The following is a 24,644-nucleotide window of genomic DNA, read 5'->3' as shown; positions in this document are numbered from 1 at the left end:
CGGCTGTTCTGAATAATAAGTGCATAAATTAGCTCAATTTTATGAGAATACAAGAAAAATTGATCGGACTTGAAGAATTTGTTGGAATTTTATGAAAAAATAAAAGTTGTATAATTTAACAAATATGTGCAAGTATTAATCTTATATTAGGTTGTAAATAAATAAAACTCTCTACTGCACCCGGACCACGTGTTGATTTAGTTAAAGTTGTTTATCGTAGGCCGGTTACGACTCATGACGACGGGATAATTACGTCGGCGTCTCTTAACTCAAACGTGTTATCGCGCTCTCGTTATCAATATTTAGAACATGATGTGTCATATGTATATATTTATTTCAGCGCTAGGTATATTTGTGTGCATAAACGAGGAACGGTATGCACTAATTTATGTACGAACATAAATGTGAAAACAACGACTCTGTTAATACTAACAATAATAATAATGATAATGTGACGATGATGATGATGATGATAATAATAATAATAGCTTGGATAAAAAAATTAATAAAAACGCAGAGCCCAGAGAAAAATAAGAAAGAGAGTATGCAAGCAAGTTTTCTACCCACGCAGATCGAGGTCGCAATACTCGGGTGTGCCGATGCTTATTGTCTTCGAAATTACGATGTCAATATTAATATTTATAAAATACTTATTGACTGTAAAAATATTTTATCGATATTTATTTTTCGTTTTGTTCAGCCTCTTTTATGGTAATTTTTTTATGCTAAAAATGTTTTGCAAGACGCTGATATTTTGCGGGATTTGCATCTGTATTTTTTTTTTTTTTTTTTTTTTTTTTTTTAAGAAATATGTATGGTGAAATATTAAGTAGGTTTATATTTTAGGTAAAATTATGAGAATTTGGTGGAACGATTTCGGGGAAAATTTTGTCGGAGTGGTGGTTGAGAATTTCTGAAAAAATTGGACGAAGTAATTCGTGGAAAAAATTATGGAAGAAAAATAGTTAATTTAATGTTTTATTTGGTAAAAATTTCTAAGAAATTTTTACTCGATAAATTTCTATAAAATTTATGTCAAACTTCTACTAAAATTTCCCGGAACAATTGTACGAAGAAATTCGTGGAAAAAATATCAAATTAAAATATTGACATGGTAAAATTCCAAGAAAAAAAATTTCTGTTGAAGAATTTCTAGGAAATTTTTGTCATATTGAAAACAATTCATAGAAAAATAATGTTCGGGTATTTTAAAAAAATTTTTCTGAAAATCTCGTAGTAAAATCAGTCAGAAAAGATTTCTATTAAAGAACTTTAATGTAAAATTAGCATAGAAAAATAGTAAATTTGTCGTCGGTTAATTTGTCGCCTAATTGAAATAAAAGTATGTGGATAATGTTGCTAAATAATGAGGTAATTGAATCAGAACATAAGTTAATGGAGTGAGTAATTTTAAATGGAATTTATAAAAGATTTTATGATGATTATTATATTTATTAGAATAATTACTCTCAGTCTAATTCTTTTGTTATTAAATTAGTAGGCTGTGTGTCGTATATATTTTAATGTAGATGTTTTATTAATTTACTCTCTCATATACTAATATAAATATATACGAATGTATACACATGTAATTGAGTGTAAGTGTAGACTGGTTGTGAGCGACATTCCGTATTCCGCGACGACGAACGACGTCCAGTAATCTGTGACCTACATACCTTGGGTTCACCCAAGAAAATGCATCCCGGCACGCCTAAAATTTATAATAATTATCATTTATCATTTACAACATTCGTGCATGCGTGTATACATGTTTTAATCAATTCCATTTGAATTGCGCTCTTTTAATATAAATTTGTCTTTCGACAATTTAATTACCTTTGAATTTTTATTAGTAGTTAGTTTTTGGTTTTGCCGCTAGGTGGCTATGTCCTCTCGCTATTAGAAAAATTTTACCAGGGTATATATAAGCGTAGAATTTTTTTCTATCAGTTAAATATTTTATTGAAGAACAACTTAGCTATTAAACAACAAAATATTGTATTTAAAAAAATTTTTATACGAAAAAAAAAAGATATATTGTGTGAAGAACAATATTCTTGCCTGAAGAACATTTTGAGGAAGAAAATCTTGGCTTAAGAAAATTTGATATTGAAAATTTTGATTCAAAAGTTTTAAATAATTCAGTAAAGTTTAATTAAATTTCACTAAATATTTATATTTTTCCATTTAAACATAAAATATTACGGAGTAAAAAATAAAATCTCTCTTACACAAGAGTAATATTTAACTAATTCCAAAACAAAATAATTAAACTCTCGATGATGTTCTTGGCTTTAGACAATCCGACAGCAGCGCTGCCACAAGATGCCTAAAAAATGACACATTACTAATATATCAACAGACTGAGCGTGAGTTCGCTTACGCTGTGATTGCTAAGTGGCAGCACTCTTTCATTCGTGCTTGGTCCGATCAGGGCTCGAGTCCGGTCTCGGGCGTATTTTCCATTATTTTAAGTTTCTCAAAAAATAAATATTCTCGAACATTGATGTTGTTGAGTCAAGTATTTACTTCTCAAGCTTAGAGAATAATTTCTTAAATTCCTAAGTCCTTTACGTTTCAATAAAAATGTCGGCTTAATTTAAAAATAATTTCTCCAATCAAAAATTATTTTCTTAATTCAAATTTTTGAATCCTATTAATTTAAAAAAATTTCTTGAATTTAGAAAATTCAAAAATGCACGCCTCATAATGCTCATTTAATTATAAAATAAAATAAAATTTTTGGATCGTAGAACTCTTTGATGCTTCGCATCGTAAATTGTGCAAAATAATATATCACAAGTATACAATAATTAAAATGAATATTAATAAAAATTTAAATGCAAAATTAAATTCAATAAACGTATTTCCGTTTTGAATTGTGTAAAGAATTTATTTAATTTATTATTCTCTATTTTATTTTTTTTATTTTATTGTCTCTTTCATTCGTTCTTTCTCTCTTAATATAAATCACTGAAAAGGATAACATAACAACTTTATATATATATATATATATATATATATATATATATATATATATATATATATATATATATATATATATATATATACTTACATACCAACCGAGAAATAATAATAGTTTACCAATAATGGTATTGTCACAAATATATATTCCGAGCAACGGTTTATACGGTACGATATTCAAAAAAGGCGCGAAATTGTTAATATGTGCAGAAAAAAATCCTTTTTTATTTCAACATCATTGTTAAGACTGAGCACGTTCCAAGTTTCAGCTTTGTCTTTACGTATTGTAAATACAAATCGATCTATACACCATCACATATGCCTATATATTTATATTATATATATAAATCGAGTTATATATTATTGTACAGAGTCTACTTTTATAGTTGTGTAGTTTTTTAGTTGTATGCAATAATTATGGAAGACGTAAGGTGGCACATGCCAAAGTTGTATCCTACTAAAAACATATTATCGCGTACTATTGCGTTTCCTATCGTCATTTTGTCACGAACGTGCTTATTCAATAAACTATTTTTCACATTTTAACCACGGTTATCACTTACTTAACTTAATTTGCTAATTACAACAGAAAATTTACACTGATAGAAGGATTTAGTTTGATTTAATAAGATTTAGTAATATACTAAAAAAAAAATTTTTTTTTCTACCCAGGAAATTTTTTACCTCCAGAAAAGAAACTGGTATTTTTGTGTGGAGAATTCCAAAGTTCTTTTCCTACACTAAAAAGTAGTGGTTTTTAAAAAACTCGGTTTCTTCCTCAGCAAAATACTAAAATAAAAATATTACTGACTTAGCCTCATTTGACAAAGATGCAAATTATGCACAAAAAAATAAAAAATTTTTGAACCAAGAAAATTGTAAGGAAGACCGAAGTTATTTTGGAGCAAGAAGAAATTTTCTTAGCTTAAAAAAATTTAATTTCGTTCAAAAAATTTTAAATTCATTAAAAAAATTTTCAATCCTCCTTAAGATTTTCTTGATTTAATTCAAATTTTTCTTGAAATGAAATCAAATGAATTATTAGTTAAATTGTTGAAAAATTGAATTTTTAATTACGTAAATCCCATTCAAGCGAATTTTTTCGTATCTAAGGATACATCCAAATTTTTCAATAAATTATAAATTAGCACTTTTTAATAATGTAAACAAACAGAAAATACCTTTTTTTTATGTTAAAGAATTTATATTGGATGTAAAAAAACTTGGATTAAAATATTTTGTATTCTGGGTAAAAAAAAAAATTGTTTTTTCAGTGTATAGCATTAGGGTGTGCCAAAATTCAACTTTCGTGAAGAATCTCTTAAAATTGGAATTTTAAGTTCCCTTTAAACAGAAGCTGTATTTGGGCATTTCCTGAGATATTTTGGGTGAGACGATTTATTTGATTTTTACATAATTTTTAACAGCAGCTTTAGTTGGGCACTTCTGGCCAAATTTTGAAATTTCAGCGGAAATGCCCAAAAAAAGCTCCTGTAAAGAAATTCTATGAAAATTAAATAAATCGTCTCTTCCCAAAATATCTCTGAAAATACCCAATTAAAGCTCCTGTTAAAAGCGGAACTCAAAATTCCAATTTTAAGAGGAGAACCTCTTAAAATTGGAGTACTAAACTGATTTAGTAACAAAATTTCTAACAAAAAATCCAAAATTTGCATTTTTTAACATTTGTCGCGAGTTTTTCATATTACATTATCATTAGAAAAAAATTATAATTGTTATTAATATTAGTTTAGAGTCTTAAGTTTGAATAACTGAGTTTACTTTGTTAAAAAAAATTTTTTTCGTAAAATAAACGTAGTTCTAACTTAAAAATTCAAAAATGTAAAAAATTTAAATAATTCATTTCTGGAACTTGTGAATGTGCTCTTATAGAGCACATTAGACAGTTATCGGTGAAAAAATGATCCGTACTCTCGAGCTGGAAAGAAAATAAATGATAAATAAAAATGGTGGTTGTGATTAATGGATTGAAGTTAATTTTCAGAGATTGTTAATTTTTTAACCCGCTCTATAAGTCAGAGCATCAAAAGTTGGGATAACATCTCCAATGGAATTCTTATTCCCGGGCTTTTATATTCGATTTCTTTTAAATTCGTTAGTTTATCCCAGCAGTATGTTAATAGCAGCATCAGCAGCAGCATCTGACGATATGAGAGCTCGCGGTTTAAGAGTTGAGTTGAGGTTCATTTATCATTTGTTGCCTTTGCTTCCAATGGACTTCTTACAACCATCCTTATTCCCTTTCCTCCGACGTATATTTTATAATCTTTTTTCTTTTTTTAATACATTTTTTTCCCTTTATTTCCTTTTACTGAGTGTTCTCTTGTACTCCCGATGTCTTTCATCAGTCACTCTCATTTTTTTAAATCGATCATTATTAATATTAACAGTTACATTTTTTTTAGATCTTCTTTTCTTCCTTTGAATTATTAATACAATCCTTTTGCTATAATAAAATAAATTTTTTTTTATTAAATATGACGATTTATTTAATTGTTTGTCAAAATTTTCCATTAAAAAAAATTAATAATAAAATTTTTCGAAACAGGTTGATACTATCGATTTTTTTAAAATGAAATTTAGTGTCATTCCAAAGATCTTGATTTGAATTTGTGCCTTTTCAAAGTTTCATGTCATTCTCACCGATAGTCAATTTATTACGATAAGTATTTAGGCTACATTTAAAAATGTTCTGTCTCTAAATAGATAATTAAGAAATGACCTTGTATCTTGTGAACTATTGACATTTTTAAAGATATAAGCTCATTTTCATGTTACACTTATCGAGACCTTTCATTTGAGTACCCACATCAATTTTCCATATATTTTATATATTATATATATGTATATATGATAAATATATTAAAAAATACATGTGGGTACTCAAATGAAAACTCTTGATGAGTGTAACATCGGGATGAGCTTATATCTTTAAAAATGTCAATATTTAATAGATCACAGGGCATTTTAACAATTATCTTGTGAACTATTGACATTTTTAGTGATATAAGCTCATTCCGATGTTACACTCATCGAGACCTTTTATTTGAGCACCCACATCAATTTTTCATATATTTTATATATTATATATATGTATATATGATAAATATATGAAAAAATGCATGTGGGTACTCAAATGAAAGCTCTTGATGAGTGTAACATCGGGATGAGCTTATATCTCAAAAAACGTCAATATTTTAGAAAGTACAGTGTAATTTAATAAAAGTCATTATTTAATAAAGCAAAATTGTATTTATTTTTAGTTCACAAGTCACGGTAATCACATAGTGATTGCTAGTTATTATTATTATTATTATTATTACCTTTTTAAAATTTTAATTTCAATGATAATAATAATAACACGAAATTTGCAAAAGCAAAATTTAAAAAAAAATTCTTGTCAGTAATTTTGACCAAAAAATTTGTTTCCTGATTTGTTTCTCCTCTAGGTCTTTATGTTGATGTTGAAAAAATATTTTAATAGAAACGATTCATCATTCCTTAGGATCACTTATTTTTTTTTGTTTTTTTTTTAACCATCTTATCCTTTTCAGTTCAGTAACTTATATTATTTTATTATTATTTTCTCATTCTTAAATCCCCGGAGGCATTCTCACTCTTTTGTGATTTCTCATGCTAAATGATTAACAAATTCACTCTGAAATTATTACTCAATGGAAATAAACAAATTAATTAATTAATTAATTAATATGGAGGAAAAATTCCTGGAAGGTATGAGTAAAAAAAAATAAGATTAAAAATTTCAGAAATAATTAATAGCGTTTATTAAAAAAATTCCGGGATTTACTCCCGCTGATTTATATATAATAAAAAATAATAAAAAGTAATCCTTAACTCCGGCGGAAATAAGTTGCCCAGAGGGTGATTTTCAGCATTTGGATATATATGTATGAATATGAATGTGAATAATATAAAAAACCGGTTGTTATATTTAGCCCCATGGTGTTACTAGTTCATTTGCAATTAAACTGAATAATTCTCATCGTTATAATTTTTATAATAATAATAGTAAATTTAAAAAATAAAAATTTAATTAACATTTATTAAATATATTTCTGATATTAATATTAACAACAATTGTTTAACATAATGTAATTACACGAGCTTAATTCACGAGCACTAACCACTCTAATCGTAACACTTACGACAGATCGCTAATTGCCGCCGGAGGCCAATTTGGACTTCGAATAACTAAATGTCTTGTGGTTTTAATACAATACCTAAATTATGTGAATATTCACATTTATAAAATTTATGAACAATAATAATTTAGAAAAATTATGAATTTTCTCCCAAAAAAAAAAAAAAAATAATATTTTTAATTTATTGATTTCACTTAAGAATTTCTACAATAAATTTTGTCGGATTAATTACAGTCGCACAAAAGTAAAATAAAAATTTTTTTTTCAACAAAAAAAAAATATCAATAATTGGAAAGTCATATATAGACTTTAAAATGTTAAAGATCATATGCTGATTTGAAGACAATAGTGGAATGAATTTATAATGAAATATTTAACATGTAAAATGAATAATTTTCAAGATTTTATAAAGGGGATTTGTTATTTAAATTATCTAATGACGTAGTAAAATTGGGAAATCCTAAAATTTATAAATATACATCCTTGATAAATTAAAAAAAAATTTTTTACCATCATATGTGTACAATATATACAGTAACACTTGATAGTCTCGGACAAAATATCAAAATGATTGAACAATTTTTAATTTTAGTATTTTATTTTTTTTTTTTTATTTATTTATTGCATTAAACATTTACAAAATTTGTTTTTAGTAAGGGGGGTAAAAAGTGTATAATTTGCACATGAGAATAAAATATACATACAATGTTAAAGAAGAATATACAATATTGACAAGATAAAAAAAAAAAGAAAAAAATTTTTACAATAATGTCTTGATTAAAATATAAATATTAGTGAGTACACGGAAAGAACAAGATGACACTGGATATCATCCCAGATTATACTCAGTGATATCTGTAGTGAAGAAAAATTCAGATAGTAGCTAAAAAAATCCAGATTATACTCATTATAACTCAGATTATACTCATTATAATCTGGATTATACTAGCTACTATCTGAAATTTTTTTTCACTCAGTATAATCTAGGATGATATCCAGTGTAATCTTGTTCTTACCGTGTATAATAAAAAATGAATTAAGTTGTTAGTTCGATAAAAATATTTTTTACAGTTTAATGAATAATTTTTTTGTTCTAAATAAATTATATTAATCTCTGCTACTTTCTTAATTATTGACATTTTTAAAGATATAAGTTCATCCCGATGTTACACTTATCAAGAGCTTTTATTTGAGTACCCACATCAATTTTTCATATATTTTTCATATATACATATATATAATATATATAAATATATGAAAAATTGATGTGGGTACTCAAATGATAGGTCTCGATGAGTGTAACATCAAAATAAGCTTATACCTTAAAAAATGTCAATGGTTCATAAGATATTTGTTAAAATGCCCTACAGTTTCTTAAATATTGACAATTTTAAATATGTAAGCTTATCCCTTGCACTCATCAAGATCTTTCATTTGTTATATATACATATTTTAACTTAAAATTATTTATTTTAATTACTTTGATTTATTTTGAGTAAAAAAGTTAGGTCATACGCTAAAATTAGTTAAAAAATTAATTTCTTTAATATCAATAAACGATTTATTGAGTAGCAATAAATAATTTTTTAAATACTACTAAATATTTATTTGGTTGAAATAAACGGGCTTCAATAAATGATTTAGCAACCATTATTTAACATTTGGCAATTAAAGGTTTGTTACTAAATAGAACTAAATCCTTCTATCAGTGATAATAAATTTTAAAACACGTTTTTAATAACAAATCCGATAAATTCTTGTCATAAATAAAAAAAAAAAACAATTTTTTCACACATTAAAAAATTCCCGAAATCGAAAAAGGGAATCCATAAATAAAAATAAGCAATAATCTGAATTAATTCTTAAAGTACAAATAAATAAAAGAGCAAAGGTAGACTCAAATAAAATGAAGAGTATATATCTATACCCCTGATATAAGAAGAACAAAGAGAGTAAGAGGCGTCCTAAGGAGAAAAGAGAGCACCGATCTTCCAGGACTTGGAGAAGACCGACTATGCCATGCAACCACTATAAATCTCTGAAGTTTTAATGCCCAGCAGGCTGCAATCCCCCTCCAGATCGCCAATTCCCCCTATTCCCCCCTCTCTCTAACTCCCTCCTCTCCCCGACCCTCCCGATATTTGCATACGCGCATAATAGACGCCAGGACGTACCTACCCTTTTACTATTAATTTTATAAAATTATTCAGTCGGTTTTTTTAAAATATTTTTTCTGTAGGCCTGCTGCTGCTGACGCCCCACATATATATATATGAAGGCTTATTTAAATAACGGATTTTTGAAATCTTGTTTTAATGCCCATGCCCATTGCCGATCGACGATGGATTTATCATTTTTTTTGGACACTCTATTGTCCGACGAGGGTCATTAATTTTATTTTTGCATATAATATTAAATTCATCTTTGGGTTAATTATTTTACTAAATTTCGGGGAAGATTTTAAATTTGAATTTAACGGTTTTAGGCTAAACTATTTTTTATATTTTAAAACTGATGACTCAGTGTTTTCTGAATGAATTAGAGTGACGGATATATTAAAATTGGTAATTTGCATCCAGGTAAATCAGTTTGATTTTTATCGTTTTTATTATTATTATTATTATTATTATTTTTTTTTTTTAACATTACAGCAACGGTTTTACATTATTTTAAATATGGAATATAGAAGGGGATATTTAAAAGAGTAAGCGGATAAAAGAATAAAGGGGAAGAAAAAATTTGGTACTTGCGGGGAAATTTTCTACCCTTAAAAAAGAGAAGGGGAAGCTTTGCATATTTTTTTTTTAATTATTTTGGGGACCGATCGATCAATGTCGGGATTATTAAATGCGTCATATGGTTTATTTTTTTTTATCGTATTAATTTTATTGTAAAAAAAAAAAAAATACATTTTATTAAATATCATAATTGTTAGAATTTTTTAAAAGAAGAATATTGCAAAATTTGTCTTGAAATTTGTATGTTGAATTGAACTTAGTGGCTTGAATGATTGAACACCTGGCATGTAATCGGAAGATCTGGGTTCGAATCCTGGCTTGGTACAAAAATTCCTAAGACATAATTTTTGGCTTTACATTTTTTTTTAATTTTTTAAATTATTACCGTTTAAAAGTATTAAAAAATTTTTATAATTTATGTAAATTTAAAAAAAAAAATTGAAAAATTATAAGTTGGTATGATTATAACGAAATAAGACATGTTAATTGAAAATAATGTTCACATTAGCAAAACTCTGAACTATTTGGTTTAAACCAACAAATTTATCAGCAAAGCATAATAGGAAGGTGTTTATTCACATCCGCGTAAAGCTAAAGATCTTAAAAGTGGCACGAGGCGTCAAAAATAGAGCACGCAACGACTTACTAATCTGGTTAGGTCTACTTAGCGTATCACCGAGTATTTAGACCTGGATATTAAATTATTATTTTCATTATTATTATTATTATTGCATATTCTGTTATCCGTAGTAGAACTTGTCTCTCTAGAAAGAGACGAGTATTACGCGGGATTCTGCAAGAATAAGAGTTTAAGAGTAAGATGAGAAGAATTTGCATTTTTTTTATTTCCTTAAGTATATTAGAGTAACGTTTCACAAAACTTGCTAAAATGTCTAAACATCCGTTAAATTTCGTAATAATCCGTTTAATATTTAACTCCTGATGTCACTTTTTTTTTTTCAACTAAAAGAAAAAAAACGGCATATCTAAATCTAAAATGCACCCGCTGTAATCAAAGTTATTATTATGCATACGGTTAGGTTCCACGCTAGAAATTACAAATATTATGACTTTAACCTGTTCTGAGAATCCAATGTTTTTCATTCTTTAATCTCAACCACTCGTATTTCACACGATATCTAATAAGCAATTTTTTTTATTCATTCTTTATAATTTATATAAATCCGCTTCATTACACTAAACTATATGTATATATGAGTTATTTTTTACTGCTACGTATTTATCGTTCCTATCATTTATTTCTGGTAAATGAGTTTTGATTGTAATTTAAGATTCACTTTATATTAGTACTCCACAATATCTCATGTTTATATCGAATTATTCTTGGAAATTATCGCTATAAGGCTTTATACTTTTTTCATTCATTCATTTCGTAACAATGGTTTGGTCTAAAGTTACCAAGTTCTTCAAGTTTGTGGAAAGACTTCAAGTTAGCTTTTAAATAATTTTTTTTCGGGTGAATATAGATCAGAGAACTATAACACTTGATATTTTGGTCGGATTTGTGGATAAGAATTCTAGAATGAAAAGTTAGAGCCTCAAAATGTGCGGAGTTTTTGCTGCATCAAAAATGACGGAAATGATGCAAGACTAGATCTGATTGTTTCTTATTTTATTTAGAGGAAAAAAATTTTTTTTTGTAATGGATGCATGGAATATCATTTAGAAGATGTATTTTCTTCAGATTACATGGAAAGAATCGTTAGAATAATTTTTTAGAGTGATTTTTTATAAGCATATGCTTTGAGCAAAAAAATCCAGAAAAAGATGCATTGCAAAGTTCGCTTTTTTTTTTTTATAATTGAAAATAAATGATTGTCCTTGAAGGAGTTCATTATAATATCGTTATTGAAAGGTAATTTCTTCAGGAATATTAAATTAGACGCCTGGAACATCAAAAGCTAGCTATCATTGAAAAACGTCAAAAATGGGTGCATTTTAGAATTGGATTTTTTTTATATTTAATTGAAAATAAATTATTGTTCTTGAACAAATTTATCAGAATATCATCATTGAAAAGTATTTTGTTCATAGATATCAAAGAGCTTCAAAATATGCTGCACTAAAAATAACGGAATGTCTTTAAGTGAGTCATTTGATACAAAATAAAATTTAACGCTAATGAAGGATTACACTTGATGCAAAAAGGTTAATCATGAGATAAGCAATTCAAAAAATAAACAATATAAATTTGAATAGCATTTGATTACAATGTACTGTTTCAATAATTTTTCATTCTAAATGCAAAGTTTCCAATACACACATTGATATTTTGTAAATTAATGTTAATGTTGAAGTATCATTGCAAAAATTTCCATTTTTGTCAGAATAGAATATTTGCAGCGATAAAGTTGCCACGGCACCAGATTCTTTTACTAAATAACGAGCAAAGAGGATTCATATTGATGACGTCGATCCGTGAGAATGGTTCAGCTTTATGTGTGTAATGTAATAAAGCACTCGACATTTCTGAGCGCTGATGCCAATAAATATACAAGATATATAAAAGCCAGAATAGAGCGTAAGTGGGAAACAAAAAATAATAAAAGTACAAGACTTATGAATTTATTAGCCGCTTAAATAGTATATTGATTCGATGGATGAGAATTATTTGAAAAAACACTTGAATGGTCTTATAGCGTCTGTGCTGGTGATATATCAAGCAATTTAAAGGTTTGGACCTATTTTTCGGACAGATCTTTCGACAAAAGCTCCTCAATTCTCGGTATGTGAAAAAGTTGGTCTGGTTTCTGGAGTGCCGAGATTACTTTATGTATTATGTGTTTTATCAATGCGTGGTGTGTTGGTGAACAGTAATAGTTCTCCCTTTTTAGTGTGCTAATGTTATAAATGGTACTCGGAATCAGCGATTTAGATAAATCGGGCACTTGGACACTTGAAAGTTTGGCTTGAGAAGTTACAGGATATTGTTATATATAGAATTCGGTGAAAAAGTTCAGGGCTTTTTGCTTGCTTTAGAAGAAATGCAAGATTTTTTTTGTTGAGTCTACTTTTTGTATAAAAATGCCCTTAAGATAGCTTCAGTTAAAAAATTAATTTTTGCTATGCATCATTTTTGACGTTTTTGGTGTTCTACACTTCTAATTCGATATTTATGAATAAAATTTTCTTCAAAAATGATAACCTGATGGATTTGTTCAAGGACAATCATTTAGTTTCAATAATAATGCAAAAAAAAAAAACAAATATTGCAATGCACCATTTTTGACGTTTTTGGTGTAGGTTAGTTCTTGATCTTCCAGGCTTCTATTTTGATATTTATGAACAAAATACATTTCAATGATGTTTCACAGATGTGAAAAGCGGTTGACCAGTAGGCCATCGCTGAAACTTCCCTTTTTTTCCGAGAAAATCTTCCCATTGGTTGATTATTTAGCTCTTCGAGCTAAAAAATTCAAAAGTTACATAAAAAATACGATTATTTAGAAATTTTAGGCTATAATTTCTGAACGCGTCGTTCGATTTTGATTTGCTTCGGGGCAATTTTTTAAGTCCAAAAATTGTTTATAAGCTCTTGAGTTCTTCGATCGAAGAATTTAAAAGTTATCTCAAAAAAACGAGTGTTCAGAAATTTTTAAATGGCTATAATTTTTGAACTTGTCGTTCGATTTTGACTTGCTTGGCGGTATTCGACTTAGTCTTTCAAGTCCAAAAAAGTGTCTCTGATGTCTGGAGTTGATTAGTCAAATATTTAGAAAGTTATTTAGAAAAAATTAAAAAAAAATTGTTTTTTTGGTTTTTATTTGTTTTTCATATCTTTTCCTCGTGCAAAGTACGATTGAGTTTAAAATCAAATCAGATCGAAGTCTCAATGAACACTTTTGAACGCCGTGTCGCTCATCTCGATCGGTTGATTCGTTCTAAAGATTCCTACGACAAAATCTTATTTACATACATACATACACACGCAGCCGGACGTCCAGCCGGGAAAATTCGGAACGGCTTGCTAGGACCTCAAAACTTGGAAATCTGATAAAAAAAACTCTTATTCTCAAAATTTGACTAAAATAACTTTCTACTTTTTAAAATTATTTATCTTCAATGCGGGAAATTAAAAATGTAAAATTTAGCAAGAATAAAGGAACCTATAGTTATCCATTATATTCAAATGAACTGCAACTGCAACAATCAATAAAAGGGAGGTCTCTCTCAAAATTGAATACGTTAATAAAAACTAAAGAAAAAAAAATATAAACTCGCTGATTCGACAAAATCCACACAAACAACTCACGTACACTCGGAGCGGATAATTAACATCTGTTACAATACCAGCTCACGTTTTGTGGGTTGATCCATTTTTACCCCACCAGTATCACCCAGGTTACGGGGCGGACCTTGAATATATTAACGTCCTAATGTAGTCTACATACATCCTCGTAACATCTCTCAAAGTAAAACACAATTGAATTTATTTAAAAACGGCATGCAGCTAAGACCTACGTCAACTTAAAGTTAAAATGCTCCCACCTTTCCACCTTTGCCACAAACTTTACCTTTCCGTCTACTAATTCCAGTTATTTACTTTCGGAGCAAATCCTCTAAGGAAAATAAAAAGTACATTAATCCGAGATAGAGAGTTTTTGCCGATTCCTGACCTAAATACTTGACTATTTTTCTCTCAAGGTATTTTCAGGCTAGTCTAAATTCAACTACCAGATTTTGCTTCTTTTTCGTTTAATTTAAACCTAAGTCTTTTATTTTTTTTTCTTTTTTTGTACTAAAAACCGTCAAAAATTTATATATGTATCTTATAATGAAATTTAGAGCCTTATTTTAAGTAACTAACAATTTTTTACGGTCAAATATAAACGAGAGAACTATAACACTTGATATTTTGGTCAGATTTGTGGATAAGAATTCTAAAATGAAGAGTTGGAGCCTCAAAATGTGCGGAGTTTTTGCTGCATCAAAAATGACGGAAATGATGCAAGACTAGATCTGATTGTTTCTTATTTTATTTAGAGGAAAAAAAATTTTTTTTTGTAATGGATACATGGAATATCATTTAGAAGATGTATTTTTTTCAGATTACATGGAAAGAATCGTTAGAATAATTTTTTAGAGTGATTTTTATAAGCATATGCTTTGAGCAAAAAAATCCAGAAAAAGATGCATTGCAAAGTTCGCTTTTTTTATAATTGAAAATAAATGATTGTCCTTGAAGGAGTTCATTATAATATCGTTATTGAAAGGTAATTTCTTCAGGAATATTAAATTAGACGCCTGGAACATCAAAAGCTAGCTATCATTGAAAAACGTCAAAAATGGGTGCATTTTAGAATTGGATTTTTTTTATATTTAATTGAAAATAAATTATTGTTCTTGAACAAATTTATCAGAATATCATCATTGAAAAGTATTTTGTTCATAGATATCAAATTAGAAGCCTGGAAGGTCAAGAACTAACCTACACCAAAAATGTCAAAAATGGTTCAGAACAAAAAAAGACTTTTTAGATTGAAAAATTATTAAAAACAGCAAAATTCATAAATGTTTAAATAAAAAAACGACCCAAATATATAAAACTCTTTGATCTCGTACTGGGCGATAAAAATCTTAAAATCTAAATTTCCTACGGCGAAAACGTTTCGGCCATCTCTGAAATCTCTGGTATGGTAAATTTACCGTGAATATAAAAATACGGAACGATTCTTATTCTCTTTCTTACTTGCTCTGTAGAGAAGCTAAGTAAAAAAAGTAATGAACAAACTATCTCCGCCCCATAATCCTTTTCGCAGCAGCACATAAACTCCGGTGGGTGCAGAGTTCTCTCAGTTATCGTGTCTATATGGATCAGGGCGACGCCTGTGGCCGTAGGTGCCGTAACAGATGTTAATTATCCCTTTGCTGTGTAAGTCCAACACCAGCTAAAGCTAAACGCTTGCACATTTCGACTAGTCTTTCTACACACACATATGCACTCACACCAACGCATAATATAACAACGTGAGAGTCATTTAAGCCAAGTCGTTAATACAGAACTACGCTGTAGTAGTGTCATCAAGCATTTCAATAACTTATAAATTGTTGAGCTAGTTATCGCCGTTTCATCTATTGAACTTTCTGCTTTCAAAATGAATAATTTTAAAAAGTAGAAAGTTATTTTAGTCAAATTTTAAGAATAAGAGTTTTTTTATCAGATCTCCAAGTTTAGAGGTCCTAGCAAGCCGTTCCGAATTTTCCCGGCTGGACGTCCGGCTGCGTGTGTGTGTATGTATGTAAATAAAATTTTGTCGTAGGATATCTTTAGAACGAATCAACCGATCGATATGAGCGACACGGCGTTCAAAAGTGTTCATTGAGACTTCGATCTGATTTGATTTTAAAGTCAATCGTACTTTGCCCGAGAAAAAGATATGAAAAACAAATAAAAACCAAAAAAACAATTTTTTTTAAGTTTTTTCTAAATAACTTTCTAAATATTTGACTAATCAACTCCAGACATCAGAGACACTTTTTTGGACTTAAAAGACTTAAAAGTCGAATGCCGCCAAGCAAGTCAAAATCGAACGACAAGTTCAAAAATTATAGCCATTTAAAAATTTCTGAACACTCGTTTTTTTGAGATAACTTTTAAATTCTTCGATCGAAGAACTGAACAGCTTATAAACAATTTTTGGACTTAAAAAACTTCCCCGAAGCAAATCAAAATCGAACGACGCGCTCAGAAGTTATAGCTTAAAATTTCTAAATAATCGTAGTTTTGATATACCTTTTGGATTTTTTAGCTCGAAGAGCTAAATAACCAACCAATTGGAAGATTTTCTCGGAAAAAAAGGGAAGTTTCAGCGATGGCCTACTGCTCAACCGCTTTTAACATTTGTGAAACATCATTGAAATGTATTTTGTTCATAAATATCAAATTAGAAACCTGGAAGATCTAGAACTAACCTACACCAAAAACGTCAAAAATGGTGCATTGCAATATTTGTTTTTTTTTTTGCATTATTATTGAAACTAAATGATTGTCCTTGAACAAATCCATCAGGTTATCATTTTTGAAGAACATTTTGTTCATAAATATCGAATTAGAAGTGTAGAACACCAAAAACGTCAAAAATGATGCATAGCAGAAATGAATTTTTGAAATTAAGCTATCTTAACGATATCGTTATAAAAGTGATCCAACAAAAAAAAATCTTGCATTTAATCTAACGCTAGCAAAAAGTCCTAAGCTTTATCACCGAATTCTATTTATAACAAAAAAATTTTTAAATAATTGTATTTTTGATATTCCTTTTGAATTTTTTAGCTCGAAGAGCTAACAATCAACCAATTGGAAGCTTTTTAAATTTTCAGCCATCTTATACATCTCTGTTTCATAAAATTTTTAATTGTAATTTTGTGTCTCTGTTTTTACAAAATTCGGTTACGCCCAGTACGGAATTATAGCTGCGTTAATTATTTCCGTTGAATTATATTTAAATTCCATATAAATTTATTCCGGTAGAATCGGTTTGAGCTTAAAATAAAAGATAATAAAAGTAGTGGCATTCCACAATAACTGACACACCTGTGCAGTTTAATATATCCCGCTATCTCTTATTTCATTGTCTCGGTATTAATACGACAAATCACCCGCAATCCACTGCTCGATGATCTCACTCACATGGAATTGTCTTTAAACAATATTATAAATTACAATAATTAATGCACGTATGTTAAAAATTAATCAAACTCTATTCTGTATCGTTTCAGGACGCCGTGAGAGCCGCGATGTCAGCAGTAACGAGTCCTTATGGCCCCAGTAAGTATTTTAATTTAATTTTAATTTACTATAACTCTTAATTTAATCATTTAAGATTTTTTATTTTAATTTAACATTTAAAATTGTTAATTTAAATTAATAAAAAAATAATTTTTTTCATAATTGTTCCTGGAATTTCCATTAATTTAACGATAAATTCCAGCGGAGATGCTCTCCGACTCGGTGTACAATTTCGCGACGTCCCGTCGGGGCACTTCGAGCGTAGACCAGGACAGCGGGGATTCCCAGTACGACCCTCTGAGGCCAGCAAATGTCCAGCAGCCCAGGAACAAACGGAAGAACTTCAAGCCGATCAGCAGCCGCATGGCCGAAGTCTCTGACGACGAGTCCGAGCAAGAAGTAGACCAAGAAGACAGAGACGACCAATCAAGGCTCGATGATAATGCTGAAGAAAATTGCAACGACATCGAGTTCGAGAGGAAGACCCTCAGGTCTCTTAGTACCGAGGAGTTGCAACGGCCTGCTAAAAGGCTGAACAATAACGAAGCTAGTCCAATGGATCTTTCGGTCGCTACACGGCCGCCATCTTCCGATGATGATGAATCCAGTGATTCTATCAGGCACAAGTGTCTTCTGGAGCACCTTAACTCACAGAAGCTCTATTCGCCCTCTGGAGAGGTAAGAATTACTATTACTATTATTATTATCTATATTATTAAGAGAATAAGAACAATTTTGTGTCCTGAATAGTCATATAATAAAATCGGTTTTTTTTAAATGAAATTTAGTGTGATTAATAAGTATTTTAGGCTGCATTTAAAAATGCTGGGTCTCTAGATACATAATTTAGAAATTACCTTGTATCTCGTGAACTATTGACGTTTTTAAAGATATAAGCTCATCCCGATGTTACACTCATTAAAACCTTTCATTTGAGTACCCACATGCATTTTTTCATATATTTATCATACATATATATATATATATATATATATATATATATATATATATATATATATATATATATATATATATATATATATATATAATATATAAAATATATGAAAAATATATCAAAATGCATGTGGGTACTTAAATCAAAGCTCTTGATGAGCGTAACATCGGGATGAGCTTATATTTTTAAAAATGTCAATATTTAATAGAGCACAGGGCATTTTAACAATTATCTTGTGAACTATTGACATTTTTAGTGATATAAGCTCATTCCGGTGTTACACTCATCGAGACCTTTTATTTGAGCACCCACATCAATTTTTCATATATTTTATATATTATATATATGTATATATGATAAATATATGAAAAAATGCATGTGGGTACTCAAATGAAAGCTCTTGATGAGTGTAACATCGGGATGAGCTTATATTTTTAAAAATGTCAATATTTTAGAAAGTACAGTGTAATTTAACAAAAGTCATTATTTAATGAAGTAAAATTTTGTTAGTTCAGATATTGACATTTTTTTTTTTTTGTTTTTCCAGGCAAGGAGTCCCATGTCCGAGTCAGACAAAAGCGACCTGATGGAATCAAGTCGCCTGGACGAAGACACCGCCTTCGAGGAGGACCAAAATGACAACGAAGGGGTGCTTTTAGAAGTAGAAACTGAAAGGAAGCCTATAGAAGGGATGAGGGAGTATGCGGAGTCCACCATGCAAGAGCTACTCGCGATGTATGGACTCGCGGGTGGTGAACTTGCTAAGACCGTCACCAGGCAACTTCCACCCACTTTTCTCAACCCTCATACACAACAGTTACAGTTGCGCAGCATCAGCCAAAGTCTCTCAGAACGGGCCAGTCCTGTACAAAATTCTGCCCAAGGTAAGTTTTTTTTAATTTTGAAAATTTATGAATTTATTATTCTGGGTAAAATATTGAAGTTACAAAAAATTTTTAGGAAATTAAATTTTCCACAAAAAAATATTCTTATAAATTTTTTATATTTTCTATTTTTGAGCCAATATTTAAAATTTAAAATTTATAAAAAACATGAGTCGGTAAAAATTAGCACAAATATGATAAAATAAATTACAAAAACCTTAAAAGAGAGTTATTTTAGTCACCGGGTCAATTGAAATAAACTTTTTTCGTGGTTTTTAACAAAGAATCAGCTTTTTGCCCAATTAATGCCAATAAACGGGAGTATCTAAAAAAGCGTCTTAGCTTATACTCTTCTTCTTCAGTTTAGTTCATTTATTATTTGCTTTTATTTTCTCTCCTCGCCTTTTATTTCCATCCTCGTCTACTTGAGGGCATCTTGTTTATTTAGCCCGTCAGCTCGCTGACACTCGGACATTCGTTTAAATTTAGAATTCAATGGGATCCTTTTAAACCGGATAGAAGATAGAGGATAGAGGATAGAGATAGAGACAGAGGATGACCTCCTATATTGATTTCGTCCATAAATTCGCTCTGAAAAAGCCCACGCTGGAGAAAAGTTATAAAACTCAATTTAACCCTCGGAAAATCCAGCAACAGGTAGCGTCGGTGGTTTTTAATCAACAGGTGGCTCCATCTAGTCCGCCCACAATTTTCCTCTTTCCCACAATAACAGAAGAGTTGCGTAAGAATTCCTCCGGATAGAATGATGAGTAAGAATGAGTCTAAGGGTGACCCGCAGGTGCCACCTATCAATTAATCTTCAAATTTTGATCTTTTAATGCTCTTTATAATCTTTGTAATCTTTGTAACTTTGGTAAAAAACCAACGGGCCCATTTGATTTTTGAGCAAGAAATTATTTTACTTTGAGTTTAAGCCCGACCCGACTGGACCGCCTTTATGAAGACTCTAATGATTAATGGGTCGACAGTACCGCTCTTCAGATTTTTTCAAGTTCAATCTCCGCTTTTTGTAACTTTACATTTTTTTTTTTTTTTTTTTTTTTTTAAGTTCAGAAAGGGACAAAATTTGAGTCAGTTTTTGAAGATAAGTTATCGAGGGATTTAAATAATTAACTTTTTAAATTTTGAACTGAAATTTGGATAATAAGAAAATGTTTTTGAGGAAAATTTGATGTTAAATTCAATTCTAAAATTTTTTTGAATCAAATTCAATTCAAAAGAATTTTTATTGAAATTTTGAACTCAGATTTAATTATAAAAATTCTAAGTTCAAATTTTGAACTCAAATTGAGGTCTAGAATTTTTAAAAATTATATTTTTGACTCAGATTTCAATCAAAAGAATTTTGATACAAATTTTGGATTCAGAGTTGAGTCAAAATAATTTCTGTCCTAATTTTGAACTCAAATTTGAATCTCAAAAATTCTGATTCAAGTTTTGAACTTAGATTCAATTCTAAAATCTTTTTTAATTTAATTTTAAACTAAAATTCAGTTAAAAGAATTTTGATTCAAATCGAACTTTTTCAAATTGAAAAAAAAATTATTTTTATTTATATTATATTTATATTATATATATATTATAATATAATAACCATATTATTATTATTATTATTATATATATATATATATATATATATATATATATATATATATATATATATATATATATATATATATATATATATATATATATATATATATATATATATATATATATATATATATATATATATATATATATATATATATTTTAATTTACAAGCATGTATGGAATACACTCACATTTTATGCTTGTAAAGGTGGATCCTAGGAACTCCGCCGTCCATCTTACGGCATGAAATCAATTATTTTTATTTATATTGAACTCAAATTTGAATCAAATAAATTTTGAACTTAAATTTGAACTCAAAATAATTTTGATCTCAGATTTTATTCCAAATTTTGGACTCAGATTTTGATAAATAATATATTTGAACTTAAATTTGAATAGAGTATATTTTGACGAATATTTTAAACTCAGAAAAATTTTAAGTTCAAAATTCATTTCCAAAAATTTTAATTCCAAATTTTGGACTCAGATTTTATTAAAAAAATTTTTTTTGAACTCATATTTGAATGAAATAAATTTTGATCAATATTTTGAACTAAGATTTAGATTAAAAATTTTTTTGGAAAATTTTTGAATTTTCGAATATAGAAAAAAAATTTTGGCCAATGTCCCAATTAACTTTTACACAAATAGTATTGACTAAGATAAAAAATAGTTCCGCAGAAAAGTAACAATAATTAGAATGATTAGCAGTTCGATGAACTATAATGATATTTAGTTGGATTGATTAATTTTGGGCGTTAACCTTGAGAATAATTTGGTTTTGTTGTGGGGTTTTAGCTTTAGTGTTCGATCCTAAAATTTTGTTCGGGACGTGAGAAAGACGGATAAGAGGAACCATTAGGCCCACACGAGGCCTCGGGGGCGCCTTCAGGGCCTTGTCAGTCTTTTCTCAATATAACTTTTATTATATACATATATGTGTACTCCTCATCTCCGAAAACCAGAAAGTCAGCTTGTCAAATTAATCACGGATGACCAATCCATCAGCAGGAATTCCTAGCTTCAGCTTTAAAAGATCGCTTCCCATTGATTTCTCTTTACCCTTTTCAATAGGAGAGTTTTACATTTTTAACAGCTAACATTAACAACCACTTTGTTCTTTTAATTATTTATTAATTATATTTATTTTTTCTCTTTTGCTAAAATTTTTATTAGCTAATTGTTTTTCGCTAATTCTGGGTTAAATATCAAAATTACAAAAAAATGATAATTTTGTACAGAAAATTAAATTTCCTACAAAGAAGTATTCTTACGATTTTTCTAAATTTGAAACACGTCCCTGGGCCCATAAACTGTTGGACTTGAGACGATAATATTAGAACAGAACTACTTGTACACGGAAAGAACAAGATAACACTGTATATCATCCCAGATCATACTCAGTGATATCTGTGGTGAAAAAAAATTTTTAGATAGTAGCTAGTATAATCCAGATTATACTGGGTGATATCTGGATTATACTCATTGTAATCTAGATTATACTAGCTACTATCTGAAATATTTTTTTTCCCAAGTATTTTCTTGAGCAAGAAAAAAATTTTTTTTTCATACAAGAAATTTTTCTTGAGCCAAGAATTTTTTTTCTCCCGTCAAGAAATTTTTCTTTCTGTGTATTTAACCATAATTTAAAAACTTTCAGCTAAATTAAAAAGTTAAAAAATATTTTTAAGTATGTAAATTCCCAAAGGGGAATGAAAAGGGTCGACGTTACCTGAGGATCAATGCAAGAAAGGGTAGTAATAATTATAATTCATATTTGTTGTATAGAGGAAAAGGGCTGATCGGTAAAAATGCATCAGCATAGTAAGTAGAAAAAAAAAAAGGAGAGAAAAATAAAATTTAATAGGTAAGGGTCCGTTGATTTTATTCGGGATTGAAATTTCTGGGCCATTACCCGACCGAGTCGAATTTCCGGCATTAATTCGACATTATAAGATATTCAAATAGACCCCCCGTATTTTTGCTAACGACCCTGGGAATTTTAAAAATAATTTTTGCTCTTGTAAATTTTTTAAAAAAAATTTTTTATTAATTTAAAAAAAAATTTATTAATTAAATTTATTTATACGAAAGAAAAGAGTATAAAAGAAGTTTTATATAGAATATAAAAGTATAAGTATGAGTATTAAAGAGGAGGCTAATTTTAATATTCAAATTCCACGAGAGGCTTAACAGACTGAATTGTGAATAAGAGTTAGAGAGGAGAAGTCACTCTATACTCTCTTTAGTGTGGGTTTTGTTATAGTATAACTATAAGTTCCTTTGGTTATTATTATATTATATTATATTGGTTCCTCGGCGGGAACCGCGGGGAGGAGACCTCTGCCGGAGAGAGAGAGGGATGCTGGGAATTATCTGAGAAAAGGGATACGAACGGTATAACCGATTCACGAACTCATAAATTTTAAATTACGGCACGAAAAAAATGAATTTGCTAAATTTATTTATACGACGGATAAAAATTTTTATATATGAATTGTAGGATGCTTTTGGGTGAAATGCTTGAATTATGGTAAAAGGTAATCCCGAAATATGGGAGGATAATTTAGGATTCTTAATCGTTTTGAATTTTTGTTTTTTATTCTAATTGAGAATGACAGATGAGGATATTTATTGTTTTCTGGATAAAGAATTGAAAATATGAGAAAATTACAGAATTTTTTTTTTTTTTGAGAAAATTTTATTCTTCACAAAAAAGTATTCTTGTTGTTTTATTGCATTACACCTATTTTAGTCAAAATTTTAATTTTTTAAGTTGAAATATTTTTTTTAAAAAACATTAAGTAAGGTAAAAGCCACTATAAGAGATAAAGTAATGATTTCATTTTTTTTTTAAGCAGTTAAATATCAATATCATTGAATTTTGTTTGTGGTAATGTCTCAAGTAATATTTTTACTAATCAATTTCCTTTTTTAAAATGATAATCAGTGATATTTACTAATTAATTTTAAATAATTAAATAGACTATCCGGATTCCACAATTATTGACAGGTTAAAAAACTGATTGATCTAATTATTGACATACCTTAGCCCCAATTATTGACACCTATACTGCGCATGTGTCGAATCATCTGTTTATTCTTATTTATCGAAACTTATTATTAAGTAATCAATTTTATTAAAGTTTATTAATAATAACTTCCATTAATGATTAATTACTATTAAAAATATAAAAATTAATTTAAAAATAATTTATTGAATCAGAAGAGTTCAAACTCTTACAGTAAATTTTTTAGGTTAAAGTAAAAAAAAAGGCGTCATAGCGCTGTCGACTGCGTCTGTCAATATGAGATTCAACTTAAAAATTATGAACTAGTTATTGACACCCATTATTTAAATATTATAAAGCATACAATTAATTTCGAATATTCAATTTTATAAATTTTTCATATATTGTTAATTAAAAAAAAAAAAAAGATCATATAATTAGATGAAGAAATTAATTTAAACTCGGCATTTAAAAAAAATGCTTTTCTAACCAAAGTTGTTAAGAAAATAGACGCTCGTAAGCT

At 28.6% G+C, this 24,644-nt stretch overlaps 1 protein-coding gene across 4 annotated transcripts in view; it reads left to right on the top strand.

Moving 5' to 3' along the window:
• LOC141526594 (zinc finger protein castor homolog 1) overlaps positions 1–24,644 on the top strand; it is a 78,230-nt gene that overhangs the window by 20,956 nt on the left and 32,630 nt on the right. For all 4 annotated transcript variants that reach the window (XM_074241631.1, XM_074241628.1, XM_074241629.1 and 1 more), the window contains exons 2-4: positions 17,648–17,696; positions 17,860–18,335; positions 19,160–19,496. In XM_074241631.1, the coding sequence (XP_074097732.1) occupies positions 17,648–17,696; positions 17,860–18,335; positions 19,160–19,496 (862 nt within the window). The remainder of the gene's footprint in view (positions 1–17,647; positions 17,697–17,859; positions 18,336–19,159; positions 19,497–24,644) is intronic.

Source organism: Cotesia typhae, unplaced genomic scaffold (assembly GCF_013202065.1).
Source record: "Cotesia typhae breed Kobodo isofemale line unplaced genomic scaffold, CoteBio_Ctyphae contig_36, whole genome shotgun sequence".
NCBI classification, from domain to species: Eukaryota; Metazoa; Arthropoda; class Insecta; order Hymenoptera; family Braconidae; genus Cotesia; species Cotesia typhae.
Note: the sequence above shows the minus strand (reverse complement) of the source record. Positions and strands in the feature narration are given on the sequence as shown.